We start from the raw sequence: 21,229 nt of genomic DNA on the forward strand, positions 1-21,229 counted from the left end.
TATCACAGCCCATAATGTACACAAGGACTTGGGCAACATAGTGACTCAGTGATTAGCATTACTGCCTCACAGCGCGAGGGACCCAGGTTTGATTCCACCCTTGAGTGACCCTCTGTGCGGAGTTTGCATATTCTCCCCTCGTATGCATGGGTTTCTGCAGGATGTTCTGATTTCCTCCCACAGTCCAATGATGTGCAAGTTAGGTGGATTAGCCATGCTAAATTGCCCACAGTGTTCAGGGATGCCTAGGTTAGGTGTATTAGCCATGGGAAACGCAGGGATGGCTTGGTGAAGGGGGGTGGGATTGGTTTGGGTGACATGATCTTTAGAGGATTGGTGTAGACATGTTGGGCCAAATTGCGCGTTTCCACACTGTAGGGATTCTATGATTCGACCCCCGCAGCTCTCTGCGGCAAGGCATTCCAAAGTGTCTCACCCTCTGAGAGAAGAAATTCCACCTTATCAGTCATAATTTACTGTCCCTTTATTCATAAATAATGTTCTCTGGTCCTATATTTTCCCATGATGGGAAACAACCTCTCAGCACGAACCCTGTTGTGAAGTTTCATGCTTCAAGGAGATTAGGTCTCATTCTTCTAAACTCTAGTGAGTAAAGTCCCAATCTGTTCACCCTTTGCTCATAAGACAATCTCTCCAAATGGTTATCAGAGTACCTGATCATGAACCAGTGTCTTTGTTGATAAGAACGACTTCCACTCCATTGAAAAATTAAATCATTTCTGATCACAGCAGCCAAATACTGCAGGTCTGAGTTAGATACCCAGGGAGCTGTCATGTCTATTAATCCTGGACCACGCTGAAGTACTGACTACTTTCAAAAGGCCTTGGGGTGTTTAACTTGTTTGCGGGAGAAAAGGGACAGCCCAATCACACCTAACTGATAATCACATGACATCAGGTGACAGTCCAACAGGTTTATTTGAAAACACTAGCTTTCAGAATGTTTCTCCTTCATCAAGTGTAGAGAGAGGGGCATTTAATAAATTCTTGCTTTGCAAGTAAAAATGAGTCTAACTCCAGGTTAAACACAGATTCTAAACAAGGGCTCACACCCAAAATGCATTGTTATGATCCGAAAAAACCTTCTCGGGGCAGTGACTTTAAAGAAATTCTGGGATTTGCATTTTAATCGGTTAAACCTGCATCTCCTTTATAAATTAACAACTTAACAGGAGAGAGTCAGCCAGCCATTTTAGGTTTATTCAATACATTTCACATTAGTTGTTTGATCTTTTAGTTATGAATTCCGTGTTTTGATATCTATCTCACTACACCTGCTGAAGGAGCAACGCTGCAAAAGATAGTGCTTTCAAATAAACCTGTGGTACTATAATCTGGTATCATGTGACTTTTAACCTAGTCTAATCCAGTTTAACATTGACACCTGCACATCACACCTCACTGATAACGCCTCTACAAAGCAGACGAGTTGTAAGAGTATCCACACTTCAGCCAGAACCACTTTAGTGCAGATTATGGGCCTTCTGAAAGTAAGAGTCCAATGATAGGTCTGACCAGGCATTCCCATGAAGTATACCCCAAACAGGATGTTCCACAAAGCAACAGTGGTACTGTATACTCTACAATCACAGTCACTAAAGGTAGCTGGGGTACAGTAGGATGTGTTAGGTGAGCAGGACATATAATGGTGAGACAATGTCTCTGAGGAGGAGGATGAGATTAAGAATCCTGTGCCGGACTAAAATACCCATCAAAGAGATTAACCGAGGGCCAAGTCCACCGATCCAGAGACAATTTTATAACTAACTATCAGCATCCAGAATGAGCCATGCAGTCATTTTCTGTTCATGTCATGTTTTAATTTGCATAATTAGATCTCAGCTCTTTGCTTGATCATGATAAAAGTAGACTGAACATTTGTGTCACCCATGTGCCTTTTGAAGGTTTGTCCTTCCTCTCCCCACTACATCCAGGTGTAGGGTCCAATATCTGTGGTTGGGATGCAGGGACCCTGCTGAATAGTATTCATTGGTGACTTTGACAAGTTTGGTGGATTCCCTCTGGGTAATCTAGACCTAGAGAGCCCTGACTGCTGAGGAGTTTCTACACAGGTAGAGACTCACCTTCCTGTAGCACACTGCTGAAGGCAACCGGGTCACTAACAGAGGCAAGGTGGAAGAATAGGGCACCTTTGCCATGTTCTCAGAAGCTGTCAAAGAGTGTCTATCCGTTATGCCACCTCTTTGTGAGTGGCTCTAAACAGCATTCTTTCTCCTGAAGAAACAGGACTTGGCGTGAGGTTGAGGTGCTTCACCCACCTCTTGCCTTGCTATTTATTTAGAGCACCCATGACTACTGGAGGGTTTAGCCCATTGTCAGTAGCCACAGTGCATTCTGCTGGACCAGGATCTCCAAGGTGGTCCCCTGCTTTTCCATGAAGGCAGCCTATGTTTGCAAGTTGGATCCACCACCAGTAGGGAGAACACAGATGGACACTTTGATCTTTCCTTTCAGTCCATAGAGGGTACCAACTACCTCTCTCAAGGGTTGAGCATATCACCATGGACGTTACAGAGATACATTGTCTGCATGCAACTGAACATTTGCCTGATCTCCTGCAGACCAGGAGAGGTGGAGGTGGGGCATCAGACACCTTGGGAATGTCTTTCCCACTGGCTATGGACAGATGTAAGTGTTGATGAGCTTGTATCCAAGGGTTTAGCTAAATTACTCATCAATGTGACTGTGGAGTGTCAGGTCAATGCCTTGCCAGTGAGTCCTCTGAGGTGTCACAGGCTTCATCCTCAGAGGTGGAGACTGCAGCTTTTTTGGTTAGGCTTGCTCCTAGGTACAGGCTCATGCCTGCAAAGGAGGCAGCATTAATTGGTAAAGATGCACAACAGCATGAAGAGATGGGTGTATTCACCTTAGTACACTCAGAAAAGAGTAGACTGCAGAGCTCCTGGATCATTCCTGTCTCTCCACCATCACTGGGATGAGAAAATGACCCCAGGCAAGTTTTTTTTTTACAATATCTCCTCAAAAGGGTGAGAGGATCATTATGTCTAGCACCCCTCCATTGATCTCAACCCTGTCTGCATGACTGTAGTTCAGCTTTTCCTGCAATGAGTTAATGAGGAAGATTAAATGTGGTGGCAGTAGGAGCAGCAGTACTTTGTGTGTAATCCCCAGTGAAGAAGTAGTGTTCTGCCCAGGAAGGGACAGCAGTTTGAGGAAATGAGAAGGGTGTGAACCTTTAAATTGTGGTGGGATTTGAACATATGACCCCATATGTTCAAATCCCTGCACCTCTGGATTACTAGATGGGAAATCATATTTTTGCAGCATTGCAGTCAGATTATTTGTGGTGGGTTGCCAGTTTGGTCCAGATAAGATAGTTTGATGGGATGCCCTCCTGGTACCAAAGCCCACAATTCAAAGGCTCACACCACCCACCCGCCCTCATTTTCTCAAACTGCTCTCCCTTCTTGGGCAGAACACTTTTTCACTAGGGATGGCACACAAAGTATTGCTGCTCCCATTGCCACCACATCTCTTCTGTCCAACTCCATCCTACAGTGCTTGTAGAGAGTGTCACTGATTCAAGGGGCAAGCTTCTATTTCTTGGATATGCAATTCTTTGGTTTTACACTGACCACCACTGGATAAAGTACATGTTGCTAGTTTGTAATGAGTGAAGTGCTGTCAAACTGATACTTAAATATGGCTCTAGAGCTTATGACACCAGAGGACTGGTGAGGAGTCCTCCTTTCCTGCCACCTGAGTTGGAGAGTCACTTCCTGAACATCTCACTTGCATAGATACTGAAGATGACAAGCACAGAATTGCGTGTAACAATTCATCACAGACACTGATGGATGTGATGCCATTTAAGACATCCACTGCCATACTTTAAGTGCAAAATGGAAAATCTTGGCCAAGGTGTCACCTTAGTGAACTGACTCAACTTTCATCATTCAACATATCATGTGGTATTGTAATAATGGAATAAAAGTAATTTGGGATAAATGATACCAAGGGAAAATACCTTTCGAAGGACAAACAAGGCTTCATCTTCCAGAAGCTCAAGTTTCATAGAATCGTACATTATTACACTATCCACTTTTCCCCAATAGGCCCATAGCCTTGAATTTTATGATATTTTAAGTGCTCATCCAAGTAAAGTTGTGAGTTTGCCATAAAATTGACAAAAGCTACAGCAATAACATTACAAAGGTTACTAGAAATTTTACAAATTATCAAGTTTAACTAGAGGAAGTAGGTAAGTTTTGGTTTGGATTTAGTGATTTCTCTTTTGAAGTCTTTTTTATGAATGAAATCAAACTCAACAATTGACATTTTCTTTATCGACACCCTAAATAAGGCTGTTCTTGTATAAAAAATGGCTGAGATCTATAAATCACTATGTGGGGAGTTGTGAACATTCTATCATTCTATTGCATGGTTTATTGGCTACTCAGATCATAGCACACAACATCCATCATTGTAGTACACTCAATACTGACAGAATTACAGGGTACATTAAAGATAAAATGCATATACACGTACCTAGTAACACTGGATTTCCTTTTGGAGTTTAACCTGTAAATGTTAACAAAGAAAGGCAGATGAAGTAAATAACATTTTTTCATGTTAGTAAATTAAGTTGGATTTATCCTGAAAAAGAGCCCCGCACAAGAAGCAACACTTGCGCATACCATGTGTGCATGCGGCTGAATTAATGTCACCAATCAGTAAATTCGCATTTTTGGTTAGACCACCCAAGGCACAAAACAATTCACTGTATGCAGCTACTGATAAGTGTGTCAGCTTAGTAAACTTGGACGTTTTCATGGTATTAAAATTTTTAAGAACTCAATTGAGAGTAATGATATGTTACAATTGTAAAATTCCAGTTTTATATTTATCTCATGAAACCATATTATTTTTCATCATAAATCTCTGTTATATATGAGCTTTTGACTTTGGTCCTAAGAAGTGTAATCACACTATATTCAAAATAAAGATAATAGCATCATCCTTTTTCCATAATTCATTGTTTCAGCTATAAGTTTAATAATATGATACTCCATACGCAATGCTAATTAACATGTTGAACGTTGAATGATAGTCATTGTTATGCTTCTATTCCTATTGTTAGACATAACAGCTCAACTGTTCACTCCTTTCAGCGATAATCTATTGCATTCCAAATTCTGAGAGATACTAAGCAGAAGGGAAGATGAATCAGGGCAACACAGTGTACATAAATCTGAAAAACTCATTTATCTCCTGTAGCATGCATACACAGCAATATAGCACATTAAAATGGCAGAATGTCAAAGGTATAATTATGATGAAAATTAACTGAAGCCTCAAATAACATATTGAGTATGTAATGACACCATTTTTCCTCCAAAATCATCTATCATTTATGATTCGCCTTCTCTTAACAGGCAACAGCCAGCAAAAGTCATATGATGCGCAGTGTTCCATTATGGCATGCTAATGCCCTGAGAAGTATCAACCTGAAGAGGGCACACACCCACATCAAAAAAGTGTAACATTGCAAATGAATAGGCAATGAAAATAGAAATATCAAAGCATTATGACTGCATAGGTGAAGGTGTAAAGAAAAACTAATAATACAACCAAAACAAATATCTTGTAATAATCTATTTGCATTACAAAATACTTTCAGATAAAAATACTTTAAAAGTTTCCATTAATGCAAATTTTAAAAATAATAATCTACAGCAACATGAACTATTACACAGATTAATGTTTATAAATTGGAAGGATCAATATAGCCTGCATAAAATTTAAAACATTTTCCTTCAAGATTTTTGGACAGCAAAGTACTGATTATGTCTGATCAACTTTCACCATTTATTTTAAACCACCCTACAAGCTCCTACTTCTTGTACTTTTCTGACATTTACATTAAAAAAACTCTGATATTTAACAGCCTTTCTACAATAATGAGAGATGAACCCTGGATGCAATTTTTCAAACTCAATCCTTTATGCTTACAAGTGAAGGACTGCCGACACGAACCATTTTGGAAAGGTAAAAAAAAATCTTAAAATTCAAAAAATACTGATGCAACTTCCTGGTGAAGCAGTAAGTTACCTGTTCTGCATTCAATCTAGACTACTGTAATCATAACTCACAATGTTGTCTCCACTACATTGGGGAGATAAAATGCTGACTGGGTGATCACTTTGCTGAACATCTCCACTCTGCTCGTAAAAATGACCAAGTTTGCAGTTGCCTGCCAATTCAATACATCACTATATTTTCATGCAAAAATTTCTGTCTCAGGCCTGCTGCAGTGCTCCAGTGAAGCTTAATTCCTGGAGGAATATGACTTCATCCTTCTTTTAGGAATTTTACAGCCCTCAGGACTCAACATTTTCACAATTTCAGAGCATGAATGCCTTCCTCCATGTTTGTTACCCACCCCTACACCTTGTTCTGTACATGTTGTTCCCTGCACAGCCAACACATTTCAACCATTCACACAGTGTTAGCATCCATTCAGCATTTATCTCTCTCCAAGGTTATCATCAGGCAATCATTTCTCCTTTCTCTCTCTCTCTCTCTCTCTCTCTCTCTCTCAGGGCCCTATCTCCATACATTCGACTTGGTATAAATACTACCCTTTCCCTTCTGACAAAGGGTTATCGGGCTCTAAATGGTTCAGTCTGTTCTTCTCTCTACACATGCTGCCAGGCCTGAGTTTCTCCAGCACTTTGTTTTTGTTTCACATTGCCAGCATTCACAATCCCTTGCTTTATTTCTTTTGTATTTGTTACTGTCTTGAAAAAGCTATATCAATGTTATTAGGTGATTGAAGGGTCTAAATGGATCTCTTGACTTTTGAAGGTTAAGGGAAAGGGGCTATGCAGCAGACGTGTTTTTGACATGTGCTGATGTTCTGGTGTTTAACAATGCTAACAGAGGAGCCTGGGAGTTTGAGCACTGCATTACTTGAATGGAAGCTGGGAGTAAATCAAAGCTTTCTGATTGTGTTTAATATCCAAGCAATTTCATAAAAGTATGTAGCCATATAAATATATTTGAACCATATCTGAATAAAAATGCCCCTTTTAGAGAGTCCTTTCACCCCCTCTCCTTCTTATTCAACCGATCATGAAAAATACAAAATGTTATTTCATGATTAAAGAACCGTCATCATAGAAGGACTTAAGCTGTATCTTGCTTAGCTTACGCTGAAATCTGGCACTGTCCTTCCAGACTTCTTACCTTGACTTTTTCCGCATATTACTAGAGTTGAAAATTGCATTAGGAATAGTAGGTAAACCAAGTAAGAAAAAAAAAATTCTCACCCTTATGACCATAAGTAGTTCAGACACAAGTATCCACACAGTGGTAAACAATGATACCAACAACTCAGCTATAAAAAGTGCATGACTGAGCACTTTATAATCATGACAAAAAATACTATAATGGATTATTTTTTTACTGGCCATAGATATTAGGCTAAGCTTTACAATATTTTGCCGAGTGCAAAGAGAAATATGTCATTTAACTGAAACAATATGCTTGTTCCCATCATCTGAATACTCAATATTGATGATTAACAGTTGAAGATCTAGGACTGATTCCTGTGATGTCTTTCAAGTTACAGTTTTCTAACCTGAAACTAACTATCTCTTCCAATTCTCTATCCAAATAACATATCATCCCAACACTATTAGCTTATATGACACCCACTGAAGTCCTCATGAAAATCCAAATGCACTACATCTAACAGTTCCCCTTTAACTATATGCTCGATAGATATTCAAAGGACACTAACAAAGTCATCAATAATGTCATTCTATCTGATAGCACATGAGTCCATTTGTTAGCCTTCTGTAAACGCAGATGATTCAAGGCGGTTGGGACAAACACAATATCCTCTTGAATCAGGTTATTCCAATGGGGAAGGACAGGGTTATTACTGTTCACCTTTGACAAGACATGCTAACAGAGAGCAGCTGCAGTGACAGATTCATATTTGGTATTTTTTTTCCCCTCCTGATTACTCTGAAACCTTTCTGGTACCAAAACAACTGTGTGCCTTATAGTATGCAAGAAACGGTTATGTCTTTAAGATTAAATTTCATATTGTGTGCAATAGGAGCTATGGTTTGCTGCTGTGTTATGGTTAAATTAACATATTAAAGAGAAATCCAGGCAGAGTGATGAATGAATAGAACCACAAAACCCCCTGTTTTTGAACAAAAACAAATTACTCTATATTGACTAGAAATTAAAGAAATGAATCATTTCTAAATAAACAGAAGAAATTATAAAGACTTAAGTACAAATCTAGTTCCTGTCATTTTTTGACTTTCTCCTCCAACTCAAATAGCTCCATTAAATGTTATACAAATTTTGAAGGTTCATTCACTTCTGCTCTGTGACCAAAGCAATGGTGTATCACTGCTTTCCGATTTTCATTGATTTCTCTTTAGTGTGCCAGCTACTCTCAAAGGTACAAGATTTCTTTGGGGTCTTTCCATTCATTTTTGGCCAAGCAACCGTCCGATATTAACACCTCACATATCTGGACTACGCAGCATAAGCCCAAGCTTTCCTGCAACTCCTATGCAGTGGCTTAAAATTCGGGAAAACACCCATAAACTCCGATAGGCAATTATTTTGGACTGCAAAAAGATTAACTGCCTTTCACTGACTGGACTCCTGTAGACTTCTTCCTTCATATTCTAACTAAAGGAAAATTGCAGTTGCAAATATGCCAGTCACAACAAAGGGTAATAATCCAAATAACTGCATAAGCTTGGCAAGGATCCTGCAGTGGGAGGTGGAGGATCCAGTTGTCACAGTTCATGTAGGTGCCAATGACAGAAGTAGATTCTGGAAAGAGGTTTAGCATAGAAGGTATGAGGTGCTGGTTACTAAATTGGAAAGCAGAACATCAAAGGTTAAAACCTCTGGATTATTACCTGTAAATTGTTGTAGAGTACAATAAATTAAAGACATGAATACATGACTTAAAGACTATTGAGAGACAAGTGGATTCTGGTTTGTGGGGCACTGACACCAGTACTAGAAAAAGTGGCAGCTGTACCATAGGAATAGTGCCTGAACTCTGCTGACACCAGAGTTCTTACAAATCACATGACAAGAGAGGTACAGTGGGTTTTAAACTAAATAATGGGAACAAGCTGATATTGCAGGGAATGAAACATGTTATAAAGAAGGGTAGAACAATACACTGAAGATTTCTGACTAGCAAAGAACAGATAGAAGTGCTCATATTAAAATACAGATCAACAGCTCAGTCACATCCACATTAACTCTTTGACATTCTTCCTTGACAGTTCCTGAGAGTCTATAAATGGTTCGACGCTTCAAAAATCTGTACTCATCTTTCCTGGAACTTCATGTTTGAGCTGCTCAAATTCAGATTTTCACTTCAGCTAGAACACTAAAAATGGTTCTTGTCAAAGTCACAAATTATATCCTTTGTAATTTCACCCAAGTTGAAGTATTCCTTCTAACTCTTTCTGAAAATAAGCAGCCCTTGTCATGGTGGACAATACCCTGAATCCCAATGCCTGTCTATTGTTGCCCAGTTTGGCAGGAATACACTCACCTGGTTCCACTCTTACCAATCTATCCAAAGCCCCAGTATTATCTGGAAATGTTTCACATCTTGCTCCTACACCAATAGCTCAGAAGTTCTCCAAGGATCTATCATTACTCATCTTCTAATTCTCAACCGCATGGTGCAATTGCATTGTACCAGCTTGAGTCTGAGTAAGAAACCTTAGTGCAGAGATACGAGTAATGCTTCACGGAGGCGTGGGTAAACGGAATAATAGGAATTTAGTTTTTCTTATGATGACTGTAATGAAATATTTCTAACCTTCCATTTGATCTAGTTCAATATAATTCATGTTTCTCTTGTTTAATAGATATTTCTATTGTGTTGTGATAAAGGTTTATAATAAAATATTTGGAAACTTGAGTTCTAAAATATGGGTAAATAGGTTCATTTTTTGTTTGTTTCTTTAGTTCTGTGAAGGTGCACTATCTTTTCCTGCCCAAAAAGTCAAAGACTTCTTTTCTCAAGCAGTGGGTCAAAACAGTATATCAAAGAAACTGTATGACTTAACCAAAACAACTGGTGATATTGCAGTAGCATTTAATAATTTGAGATTTTATGATCTATACAACTTCAAGACAAACAGATAGAGAGGGGCCACAAGCAGGTTTAGTTCAGAAGATCTATACCAGAAGAAGGACAGTTCAGTTTTGGCAGTCTCTGGACTATCAAAGTTGGAGAGAAATCTTAAACTGCCTCAACAATGCACAGAAAGAGGACTGGGAAAAAATACCCTGAGCTTTACTTACTTATGAAAGGGTAGAAAGTCATCAAATGGAAATGATGCAATCTCATCAGTTGAGTAAGAAATTAGAGTGAAGATGAAATGATACTTCACTGGACTCCAGTATCTATTCAGGATATTGCTGGGGAAAAAGGACTGAATCTTTCTTATGCCATTCATATGATCTTTCCAGGCTACTGTACATACTATAGACTTTTGTTTTATAAACATGGTATCTTTTCATGAAAGGTACGTTGGCAGCCTTATGTGAATGTGTTCAGTGATTGAAGGCCACAATAACCAAATTGGGAATGAAAAATTATGGTCTATTTAAGCCAGGCTTTAATTTGGTCTAATTCAATATTACCATTAATATTATGGTAATTATGGATATTAATAATGTTGAAAGTATATTGGCAGCCTCTTGTGAATGCATTCATTAACTGACCTCTTGTGGTTAAAAACACAGTTAAGATCTAAAAAGTTAGAATCTAACAAACCAGGATTCACTCTGGAATCTGTAATGTCCAGTATTATCATTACCCCTGTGCTCACTGACCAATATTGACGCTAAGTTGAGCAGCACGTCAACTTTAAAGCTTTCACTTTCTTGTTAAACAAATCATTCCATGCCATTGCACCTACTAATCACCGCAGACTCTTCTCTACCTAATCACCACTGGCTCTTCCCTCCAAATCACCACAGTTTCTTCCAGATCTACTGCCCTCTAAGATCCGCACTTGTCCAGTTCTAGCTTCTTGAACACAACTCATTTTAATTGCTCTATCATTAGAGGGTATATCTTCAGTTATTTTGCTTTCCTTCTTTGGTTTATTCCTTAATTACTTCATTGATAAATTTTTTGTTCATTCACATAGTATCTTAAATACCTCAAAGTCATAGTTTGTTTTACAACATTCCTGTGAGGTGCCTTGGTACATTTTATAACGCTAAAACTGCTATATAAATAAAGTTTGCTGTTCTTACAGTGACAAACTTGAGACTGGACTGTTTCTTGAAGAATACTAACCTAAATTATGCACCCTAGGTCTTCAAAATGCTAGAAATTGTAATTTCCAAATTCATACTTTTTGAAACAATGAGGTGGTAATTTAACAGTTTAAGACACTGATCACTTCTCATAATGATGAGGGTGCTCACAAAATAAAATAGAAACACTCATACCGAGTTGTGGCAGATAACGAATGTCTTTAAACTGGTTACAAATGGAATTGTCAGCAGGTTTAGAGTCTGGTAATTTTCTAAAAATTTGTACCAATTAGATTTGTAGATTCTCGTCAAGAATGAAACAGTTAAACCATATCAAAATTGTTGAGTAATATTTCCCTTTTTTTATATTAGGACTCCTTCTTAGTTCTTAGAATCATAACCTGCACAATATAGGTTCATGATGCATTGAAAAATGACCAATAGTCCATTAGAAAGCCATTCAGGTAACCACAGTGTTAAATTAAGAGAACGCAAATTAGATAGCATACACATAGCAATGTCCAAAATAGCTGCAGCATACAGTGAATTTGTTGTTTTTCCCTTTTCCCATACACATCACTGAAACAAGCAAATTGTGCAAGATTAGTGCTTTGTAATTTAATTAAAGGCACAACAATAAATCAATAAATGGGTTTTCACTCTCTTTCCCCCTCCTCACCAAAGGGATATGATTCACATTTTAAAAATATTTTATTAATTGCAGCACCATGTAAGGAAACTGTACTATGTATCATTCTGCTTTCACCTTTTGCGGAATCTAGCTGATAAAGTTGCATAACTTGACCACACAGCCCTGGGAAGAATCAACAAATAATCATTTTACAGATGGCAGGGCTTGATACAAACAGATTAACCACACAGACCATCATTACATTTGGTTTACTTCAAATCATGTGACTCAAATCAGCTGTTTCCTTCTGCTGGCAGATATTCCAGATTTTCCAAAATGGATCAGTGTCTTAAACTTACCTGAATCAGATGACACTAAAAAAAATGCCCCTTAAGGAGTGCCTTTAAATAATAGCACTTGAAAGGAGATTCTGATTAAAGATTTTGAACAGTTATGTGCTAATTAAAAAGCAGAACCTCCAAGGTAAAAATGTCTGGAATACTACCTGAGCCATAGGCAAACTGGCACTCGGTAAATAAAGTCTTGAAATTAAGTGTGTGGCTCAGAAATCTGTGTAGGTGGAATGGGTTTCAGTTTGTGGAGCATTGGCAGCAGTTCTAGGGTAGAAGAGAACTATTCCTGTTCTCTCGTTGAATGGCAGAGTAATTCAATGCGCTGGATGGACTATTTCTTCTCTTATATCTATGGTACACACTTCACTTGAATTGTGCTGGGTCTTGGTGAATTGAGTAAATAAGTCTGTACAGAGGGTTTTAAACTAATTGGCAGGATGATTTAGGAAAGGAGAAAAAGAGGCTTCAAAAAGCAAAAGGATATGGCAGTTTTCCACGACATCTATTTTGATTATGATACCAGAGTGAGACAATAAGCGACAAAGTATACAAAAACAGTAAACCAGCAATAAAAGGGTTGGGGATGAGGAGGTTTGTGGGGGACAGAATGGTAAAAGACTAATGGCTCTTTTCGTGAATGCTCATAGTTTTTAGAACAAAATAAGTGAATTGAAGGCTAGTAAATGGGTTTGATTTTATAGCCATTAGGGAGTCATGGTTACAAAGAGAACAAAGCCAGCAACTAAATATTTAGGGATATGTAGTTTTTTTTTGAAAAGATAGGCAGGAAGGACAGGGTTTTGGGCAACCTTTCCTCTAATTTCCTTCCTGGCTACGTGGGCCTTCGTGGTCCATGCACGGCAGCGACTTCTGGAACTGGAAGTCAATGCCACAATCAGCTTGTCGAAGCCATTCACTGTGTGTGAAACCTTGGAGTGGCTGTGTGGGTACTGCCATGTGGCTTAGAAGGAACTCTGGTAGTGGGGTACTGTTATTATAGTAGGATGGAATATGTTCGACAGCAAGAAATAGTTTTGGATGAGAAAATGTACAATCTATGTTGAGCTAAGAAAAATAGGAAGATGACTCTGGTAGGAATAGACTATTGGCTCCATAACAGTAACTATATAGTATGAATGAAAATAAATCAGGACCTAATGAGGGTATGTAAAACAGGCAGTCTACTAATCATGGGTGAATTTAATCTTCATATAGATTGGGATAGTCAGACTGACAGAGGCAGTTATGGGCAAGAACTTGTAGTGTACATTCCAAACAGTTTCCTAGAACAATAAACTGTGGACCCAATGAGGGATCAGGCTACTCTGGATATGGCAATAAGTAGAGATAGTTTCAATAAAATGATGTCGTAGTTAAAGGTCCCTACAAAACAGTGGCCATTATATGCTAGAATTTAGCATTCAGTTTGACAGAAATTCCACTTCATTTCCTGGAATTAAATCAAGCAATAACTTTTTGTTTGTTTGATGAAAAACAGTCTCAAATGCATTCTAAAGTGTGGGCTCCATTCCATTAATTTTAGTCTGATCTATGTGAGAATTAATATTGGTCAATATTATCGCTCTTTTCTTCTCCCATATGTTGCCCACTTTGGCCAGAAAAATATAAAGGAAAACAGATTCTACAGTGCAGAAGGAACAGTCTTTGTGCATGAATCACAGAGAGTGGGCATGATAATCAGAAAGGCAAATGGAATCCTGGCACTTATTGCAAAAAAATCGGATTATAAAAGCAAAGCAGCATTGTTACATTTAAATAAGGCATTGGTGAGATCACACCTGGAACTCTGTGTCCAGTTTTGGTCTCCTTACTGGAGGAAGGATGTGGTAGCACTGGAGGCAGTTCAGAAATGATCACCAGATTGATTCCAGGAATGAAAAGGGCTGTTGTATGAGCAGCAGTTGAACAGCTTGGGCTTGTACTTGCTGGAGTTCAGAAAAAGTGAGGGGGGAGTCTGATCGAGGTATATAAAATGCAAAAGGGGATTGATAAAATAACTTTGTGCAGATGCTCCCCCTTGTGGGACAGTCTCGAAAAAGTGGTCATAGTTATAGAATGAGAGGAGGTAAGTTCAAAACTTATTCTCTCAAGGGGTTTTGAATCTGTGGGATTTACTGCCCCAGAGTGGAGTGGGGATGGAGTCAAGTAACAGATTCAAGAAAGAAACAGATATGATTCTGATGAAAATAGGATAAAGGGCTATGGAGAACAGTCAGGAAAGTGGAGTTGAGGCCAGAGTAAGATCAGTCATGATCATGTTACATGGCAAAGTGGCAACCACAGGAAGTGCTACACTTGCCCCCACACCTCCTCCCTCACCCACATCCCAGGCCCCAGGAAGACTTTCCACACCAAGCAGATGTTCACCTACACATCTGCCAATGTGGTATACTGCATCTGCTGTACCCATTGTGGCTTCCTCTACATTGGGGAAACCAAGCAGAGGCTTGTGGACCACTTTGCAGAACACCTGCAGGACTGACCTATCCCTTCCCACTTACATTCACCTCTACAGGCTCCATCCCTCCCCCTTTACCTTGTCTGTCTCCTCTCCACCTATCTTCTCCTCTGTCCATCTTCGATCCACCTCCCTCTCTCTCCCCATTCCCCTTTTCTGATGAAGGGTCTAGGCCCAAAACATCAGCTTTTGAGCTCCTAAGATGCTGCTTGGCCTGCTGTGTTCATGCAGCTCCACACTTTGCTCTCTTGAAGGGCTAAATAGCCTATTCCCACTCCTAATTCCTAATTTCAATCATTCCTGTTTTGGTTGAACTTCACACTTTTCTGTCTTTCATACTCAATCACTTTCTCAAAGTTCAAAGCTCTTTCCCTTCTACTAAATGCTGGATGGAAGTTTAACTGTGTGTTTGGGAATGCAGTATACTGGAACTGTATTTATTCTCATTCAAGATTTCTTCCATGGAATAAGACAATACAAAGATAGGAAGGAAAGCATTTTGTGAGGTTATCCAAGTCTTCAAAGGGATATAGGTAATTTAAGTGTGTGGACAAAATTTAGCAATGGAGTATACATAATGTGAGAACATGAGAGAGTATCCCCTTAGGTTAGAAAAACAGACAAACTCCTATTGGTTAAAACAGTCACTTGAGAATCCTGCAGCACAGCAGGATCTTATTGCCCTTGTACATGAATCACAAAAAGTTAGCAAACATCCAATTGAACCACTGGTACATTTCCAGTCACTGTTTGTGCATGACCTCAGTTGCCCATCAAATTGTGCATTACTTCCAGGTTGGGTTTGATGTTTATCCCATTGGCTTTCTATCTGAAGGATGTTACTGAGACTGGAGGGTTTGAGTTATAAGGAGGGGCTAGATAGGCTAGGACTTTTTCCCTGGATCGTAGGAGGCTGAGGGGTGACATTATAGAGGTGTATAAAATCATGAGGGGCGTAGCTAAGGTGAATGGCAAAGGTCTTTTTCCCAGAATAGGGGAGTCCAAAACTAAAGGGCATAGATTTACGATTACATTAACTATAGTGTGGACACAGGCCCTTCGGCCCAACAAGTCCACAGCGCCCCTTGGAGCATCGCACCCAGACCTATCCCCCATAACCCACACACCCCTGAACACTACAGACAATTTAGCATGGTCAATCCATCTAGCCTGCACATCTTTGTACTGTGGGAGGAAACCCACGCAGACATGGGGAGAACGTGCAAACTCCACACAGTCGCCAGAGGCTGGAATCGAACCCGGGTCCCTGGTGCTGTGAAGCTGCAGTGCTAACCACTGAGCCACCGTGCCACCCCAAAGGTGAGAGGGAAAAGATTTAAAACGGACCTGTGGGGTAGTGTGCAGATGGAATAAGTTGCCAGAGTAAATGGTGGATGCAGATAGAGTTACAACATTTAAAAGACGTTTGGATGGATTCCGTGAATAGTTTAGAGGGATATGGCCCAAGTGTAGGCAAATGAGACTAGTTTAGTTTGACAAACCTAGTTGACATGGGTGAGTTGGACTGAAGGGTCTGTTTCCATGCTGTATGACCTTGTGATAGGTACAGCAATTAGGATGGTACATAAAATACTGACCTTTCTTAGAAGTGGAATACAATATCAAAGTAGGTAGCCCTTGTTAGAAGAGTACAGGCTAGGCCATACTAGTTTAGCTCTCATCATTTAAACAGCAGCACTGGAGGCAGTTCAGAGAAGGTTCACTCAGTTCATTCCTTAATTGAAGGGGTTACTTTATGACAAGAGATTGCACAGATTGAGCATAACCTCACAGGGGTTCAGAAGAACAAGAGATCTTACTAAAACATACTCAGAGAGCTTGACAAAGTAGATGCTGAGTGGATGTTATCCCTCACCACAAAGACCTGAAGGATGAAAATCTTTATAAGAATCAACACCAGAACTCCAACTACAACAGAACTCCAGAGGACAATTTTGCATAAGGACTGAACCCTGGACACTTCAATCACCACTGGTTGAAATCCTGGCCAGATTCCATCAAATTGAGGAGTCATGTTGTACAGGACCTCGGGGAGGCCACTTTTGGAGTACTGTCCTGCTATAAGAAGGATATTATTAAATTGAAGAGGGATCTGAAAAGATTTTACAGGATGTTGCTGAGACTGAAAAGTTTGACTTATGGGATAGGCTGCGAATGTTTTCACTGGAGCAGAGGAGGTTGAGGGGCGACCTTATAGAGGTTTATAAATCATGACGGGCGTACATAAGGTGAATAACAACGATATTTTCACTTGGGTGGGGCAGTTTAAATGTAGAGGGCATATTTTTAAGGTGCGAGGTGAAAGATTTAAAAGGGTTCTGAGGGGCAACTTTTCATACAGGGTGATTCATATATGGAACGAACTGCCAGAAGAAGTGGTAGTCCCAGTACAGTAACTATATTCAAAAATACATTTGGATAGGCCATGAATAGAAAAGATTTATAGGGATGTGAGCCGAATGCAGGCAAGTGGAATGAGCTTAGGTTGGGGAAACTTGATCGGAATGGATGAGTTGGACTGAAATGTCTGTTTCCATGCTGCACGATTCTATGATTCTTGGGTAAATTGAAGACTACAGGACAGTTTCTAAATAAGAGGTTTCCAATGAAGATAGAATTGAGGAGGAATTTAAATCTCCTAAAAATGTGACTAGTCTTTGAAATTCACCATCCCAGCACACATTGAATTTGTTCCATAACCCAGTCAGTAATATCAAGTCTTAGTTAACGTTCAATACAATAGAGATAAGCAAGGTAAGCTCCACGGTTTGAACCATATTCAATTTCTTTCCTCTCCCTTCAACTATTTCTCAAGGTTTGCCACTCACCGTATACTAGAGATACCAGAATTTTTGTAAATGAAAAGGGTAGGAGAAAATCATTGTGGTCTGCTGGGATACTACAATGTCATAATAAAAATATAATGGGACCGTGTGAAATGTAGGACCAGAACAAAATAAAGTACATTAAAAACAGACATACAGTGACAAAATGGGCATACTAAGAGTATCTTTTTGGCTGCCTTTTAGAGTAACTGCCCCTTTACCAGATCTAGTGAAGCCAACAAGTGAATACAAGGCAATGCATCCAACAGTGTCCATCTTCTGGATGTGTGAGTTTGCTCGCTGAGCTGGAAGGTTCATTTTCAGACGTTTCGTCACCATTCTAGGTAACATCATGAGTGAGCCTCCGGTGAAGCGCTCGTGTTAGATCTACAGGAAAACAACACATACGGACCAAAAACTGAACTACAGAAGCAACCATCCCAACACCCACAAACGAAGCTGCATTAGAACATTATTTCAACAAGCCACCACACACTGCTGCACAGAGAAACCACGAAGAGCAGAAGAAAATCACCTATACAGCATATTCAAAAAGAACGGATAGCCAATGAACACAGTCCGCCGATTTCTCAGCAACAAACCCGAACAAACAGACAAAACGTGCCCAGAAACCAGAACCACTCTCCCCTACATCAAAGACATTTCGGAAATGACTGCCAGACTATTCGGACCTCTTGGCATCATGGTAGCCCACAAACCCACCAACACACTAAAACAGCAGCTAATGAACTTAGAAGACCCTATACAGACAACAAGCAAAACAAACGTCATCTACAAAATACCTTGCAAGAACTGTGACAAACACTACATTGGATAAACAGACAGAAAGCTAGCCACCAGGATACATGAACATCAACTAACCACAAAACGACATGATCCACTATCACTCATATCCTTACATACAGATGAGGAAGGACGCCACTTTGATTTGGACAACACATCCATCCTAGGACAAGCCAAACAGAGACACACACGAGAATTCCTAGAAGCACGGCATTCCAACCGGAACTCCATCAACAAACACATTGATTTGGAGCCCATCTACCACCCTCTGAGAAAAAGAACAGGAAATGACATCACCAACCCAAGAAAACCTAAACAGATAAATAGAAAGTGGGACATAACACCAGCGCTTCACCGGAGGCTCACTGATGATGTTATCTAGAATGGTGACGAAATGTCTGAAAACGAACCTTCCAGCTCAGCAAGCAAACTCACATCCAGAACTTCAACCTGAGCTACAAATCTTCTCAAAACTCGCTAGTGTCCATCTTACTATGATCCATTTTGCACTCAGTTCTATCCTATAGAGTCAGAGCAACTTTATTCTTTTTGAAACATAAAATGAGTACTCAAATCAAAATATTTTTTAAAATGTTTAATTACAAGTTTTAAAGGTGTCTGAATCACCAGTGCAATTATCATGGATTTAGATATATGCATAGTAGAAAAGTTGTCAACTAGTCCATAGAAGAGACATTCTTATTGCTCTTATCGGTCTACATTTTGTTTCACAGAAATCAGCAAATAATGTAAGCTACTGCTGTACTCACAGAGAATTGGGTCGTTCCAATTTCACTGCAGAAGCTTCAGTGTCATAACAGCCAAGGCCATGCATACTTTGTCGATGAGTTTTAGAATTTGATGAAGCATTCACAGTAGGGGTGATCATAGATTCAGTACTGGAGTTTGCAGCGTTTCTCTGCTTCTCTGGCAAGAATAAGATATTTTTCTTTACATTTGGTATATTTACCCAAGTGGCAAAATATTCCACAATTATTTTCCAACAAGGGCTTTCAAAAAAATAATAAATGCAGTATTACAACTAAAGCTTAACCTGACGAGCTTCACCTTAACCTTGAAATTAAAAAAATCATTTTAATATTACTAACTTTGCACAAGTACTTCCGTTTAATTGACCAGTATTGCTGCATGCATGAATGGGACTGAAATTACCCAACATTACTAGATGAATACTCCACTATTTTTAAAGGCAAGAACAGCACTTAAAAATGCAAAGCAACCACCCTCTCTACATCACAGAGATGGTCTGCTAGTCCTTACATCAAATCTAAATTCAAGGAACACAAGATCATTGTTTAGTAACCACTGCCAAGAAAATTAGACCTTCATCCATTTCTATTCTGTTAGATATGTTATAGTTAGAACACATACGTACTCAAACAAAACCAGATAATATTTCACACATTCCTTGCAGATTCTAATATTATTTAGGGAAGATTGTGAAGAAAAATAAAACTAAATGCCAATATAAACGGAATGGTGATATATGATTGAGTTAACACCATTTCTTGGCAGCCTAATGAAGTTCACAGCTGGCAGATGCCTGAAAATTAGCCACCAGCCGGCATTGGTATCCTAGACAATTTGTAGAGGTGCAAGAAAAAGTCTAGCGACATTAAAACTGAATCCTGCAACTGTGTCATTTAGCATTGACATTAGAATGTTAATATTCCTAGGCAGGTCAGCGTGACATATAATATAAACTTATTGATACTAGCAAACAGATGCGGCAATGCAAGATGTGGTACAGAAACTCTGGAACTCCTCCCTTAATTTGTATTGGTTGATTGCACATGTGCTGTGTACAAATTACAACATTTTGGACTAGGGTGCACAAACCTGACAAGACAGCAGTTGCTCATTGCAGGAAAGAGCTGTCGTAGGTTTCAAGATATGGCTGCAATAATGCTCCTTTTGCTTCTGCAGGTTGGCACTGTAAGTAAATGGTCCATTTGCAGCTGACTGTAACACATCAGGAATAACACAGGTACCGGATAAATGATGGGAGGTCAGCAATCAAGTCAATGCACTCTTCCAGGTCTCTTTTATGTAACTGAAAACAGGGAAGGTATCAGGAGAAGCACAATGAGAGACTTGCTCCTCACTTTTGCCGGCACCACTCATGGGACTCAGATTATGGCAGAAAACAATCTTTGAGATACATAATTTTAATATCTGCACTACTAATACTACATTGCACACATCCTTGCACTGTGCCAAGGCTGTAAGGCAGAGTGTAGTGAACACTTACTTAGGCTTCCAGCCAAAGGTTTTCTACTGTCATTCCAGGACTTCTGAGCAGAATCACCAGTTATAGATGCAGATACTAGTCTCCTTGCCCTAGAATCACTTTCCAATTGTATATTTTGCTTGTATAACTGTAGGCAGTCTGTGCTACCACATAGTGAGGCAAATCTGCTTCCTGGTTAAGAACCATTCATGTGAATAATTATATATAGGGCATATGCTATCTGAAATGAACTGATGTAAACCCCTGCTTACACTGGCTAAGAGGGTGGAATGAAGAACCATGATGTCTTTAGAGAAGCCATTTGTGAGATCTTTCAATTGAAAACTGTCACTTTGTGTACATTCAGCACCAAATGATACTTCATTCCACGGAAAAAACAATTAAGGGGTCATGCTGAAAAAAAAAACAGCATTTACAATTTGCTCGATATTTGTATGCATTGCAAACAGTCTTATGTGGAAAGGTTGAAGGTTTGATAGAATGAAAACTGTGATGACAATTTTA

At 39.4% G+C, this 21,229-nt stretch overlaps 1 protein-coding gene across 9 annotated transcripts in view; it reads right to left on the bottom strand.

Moving 5' to 3' along the window:
- LOC125458177 (rho GTPase-activating protein 26-like) overlaps positions 1-21,229 on the bottom strand; it is a 203,893-nt gene that overhangs the window by 12,413 nt on the left and 170,251 nt on the right. For 5 of the 9 annotated variants that reach the window (XM_059650654.1, XM_059650652.1, XM_059650651.1 and 2 more), the window contains exons 20-21: positions 19,224-19,380; positions 4,552-4,584 (exon numbers count right to left, since the gene is read on the bottom strand). In XM_059650654.1, the coding sequence (XP_059506637.1) occupies positions 4,552-4,584; positions 19,224-19,380 (190 nt within the window). Of the gene's footprint in view, positions 1-4,551; positions 4,585-12,106; positions 12,155-19,223; positions 19,381-21,229 lie in introns of all 9 variants that reach the window. The other 4 variants (XM_059650653.1, XM_059650649.1, XM_059650648.1 and 1 more) reach the window with 1 other exon arrangement.

The sequence above is a fragment of the Stegostoma tigrinum genome, chromosome 13, assembly GCF_030684315.1.
Source record: "Stegostoma tigrinum isolate sSteTig4 chromosome 13, sSteTig4.hap1, whole genome shotgun sequence".
Classification (NCBI taxonomy): domain Eukaryota; kingdom Metazoa; phylum Chordata; class Chondrichthyes; order Orectolobiformes; family Stegostomatidae; genus Stegostoma; species Stegostoma tigrinum.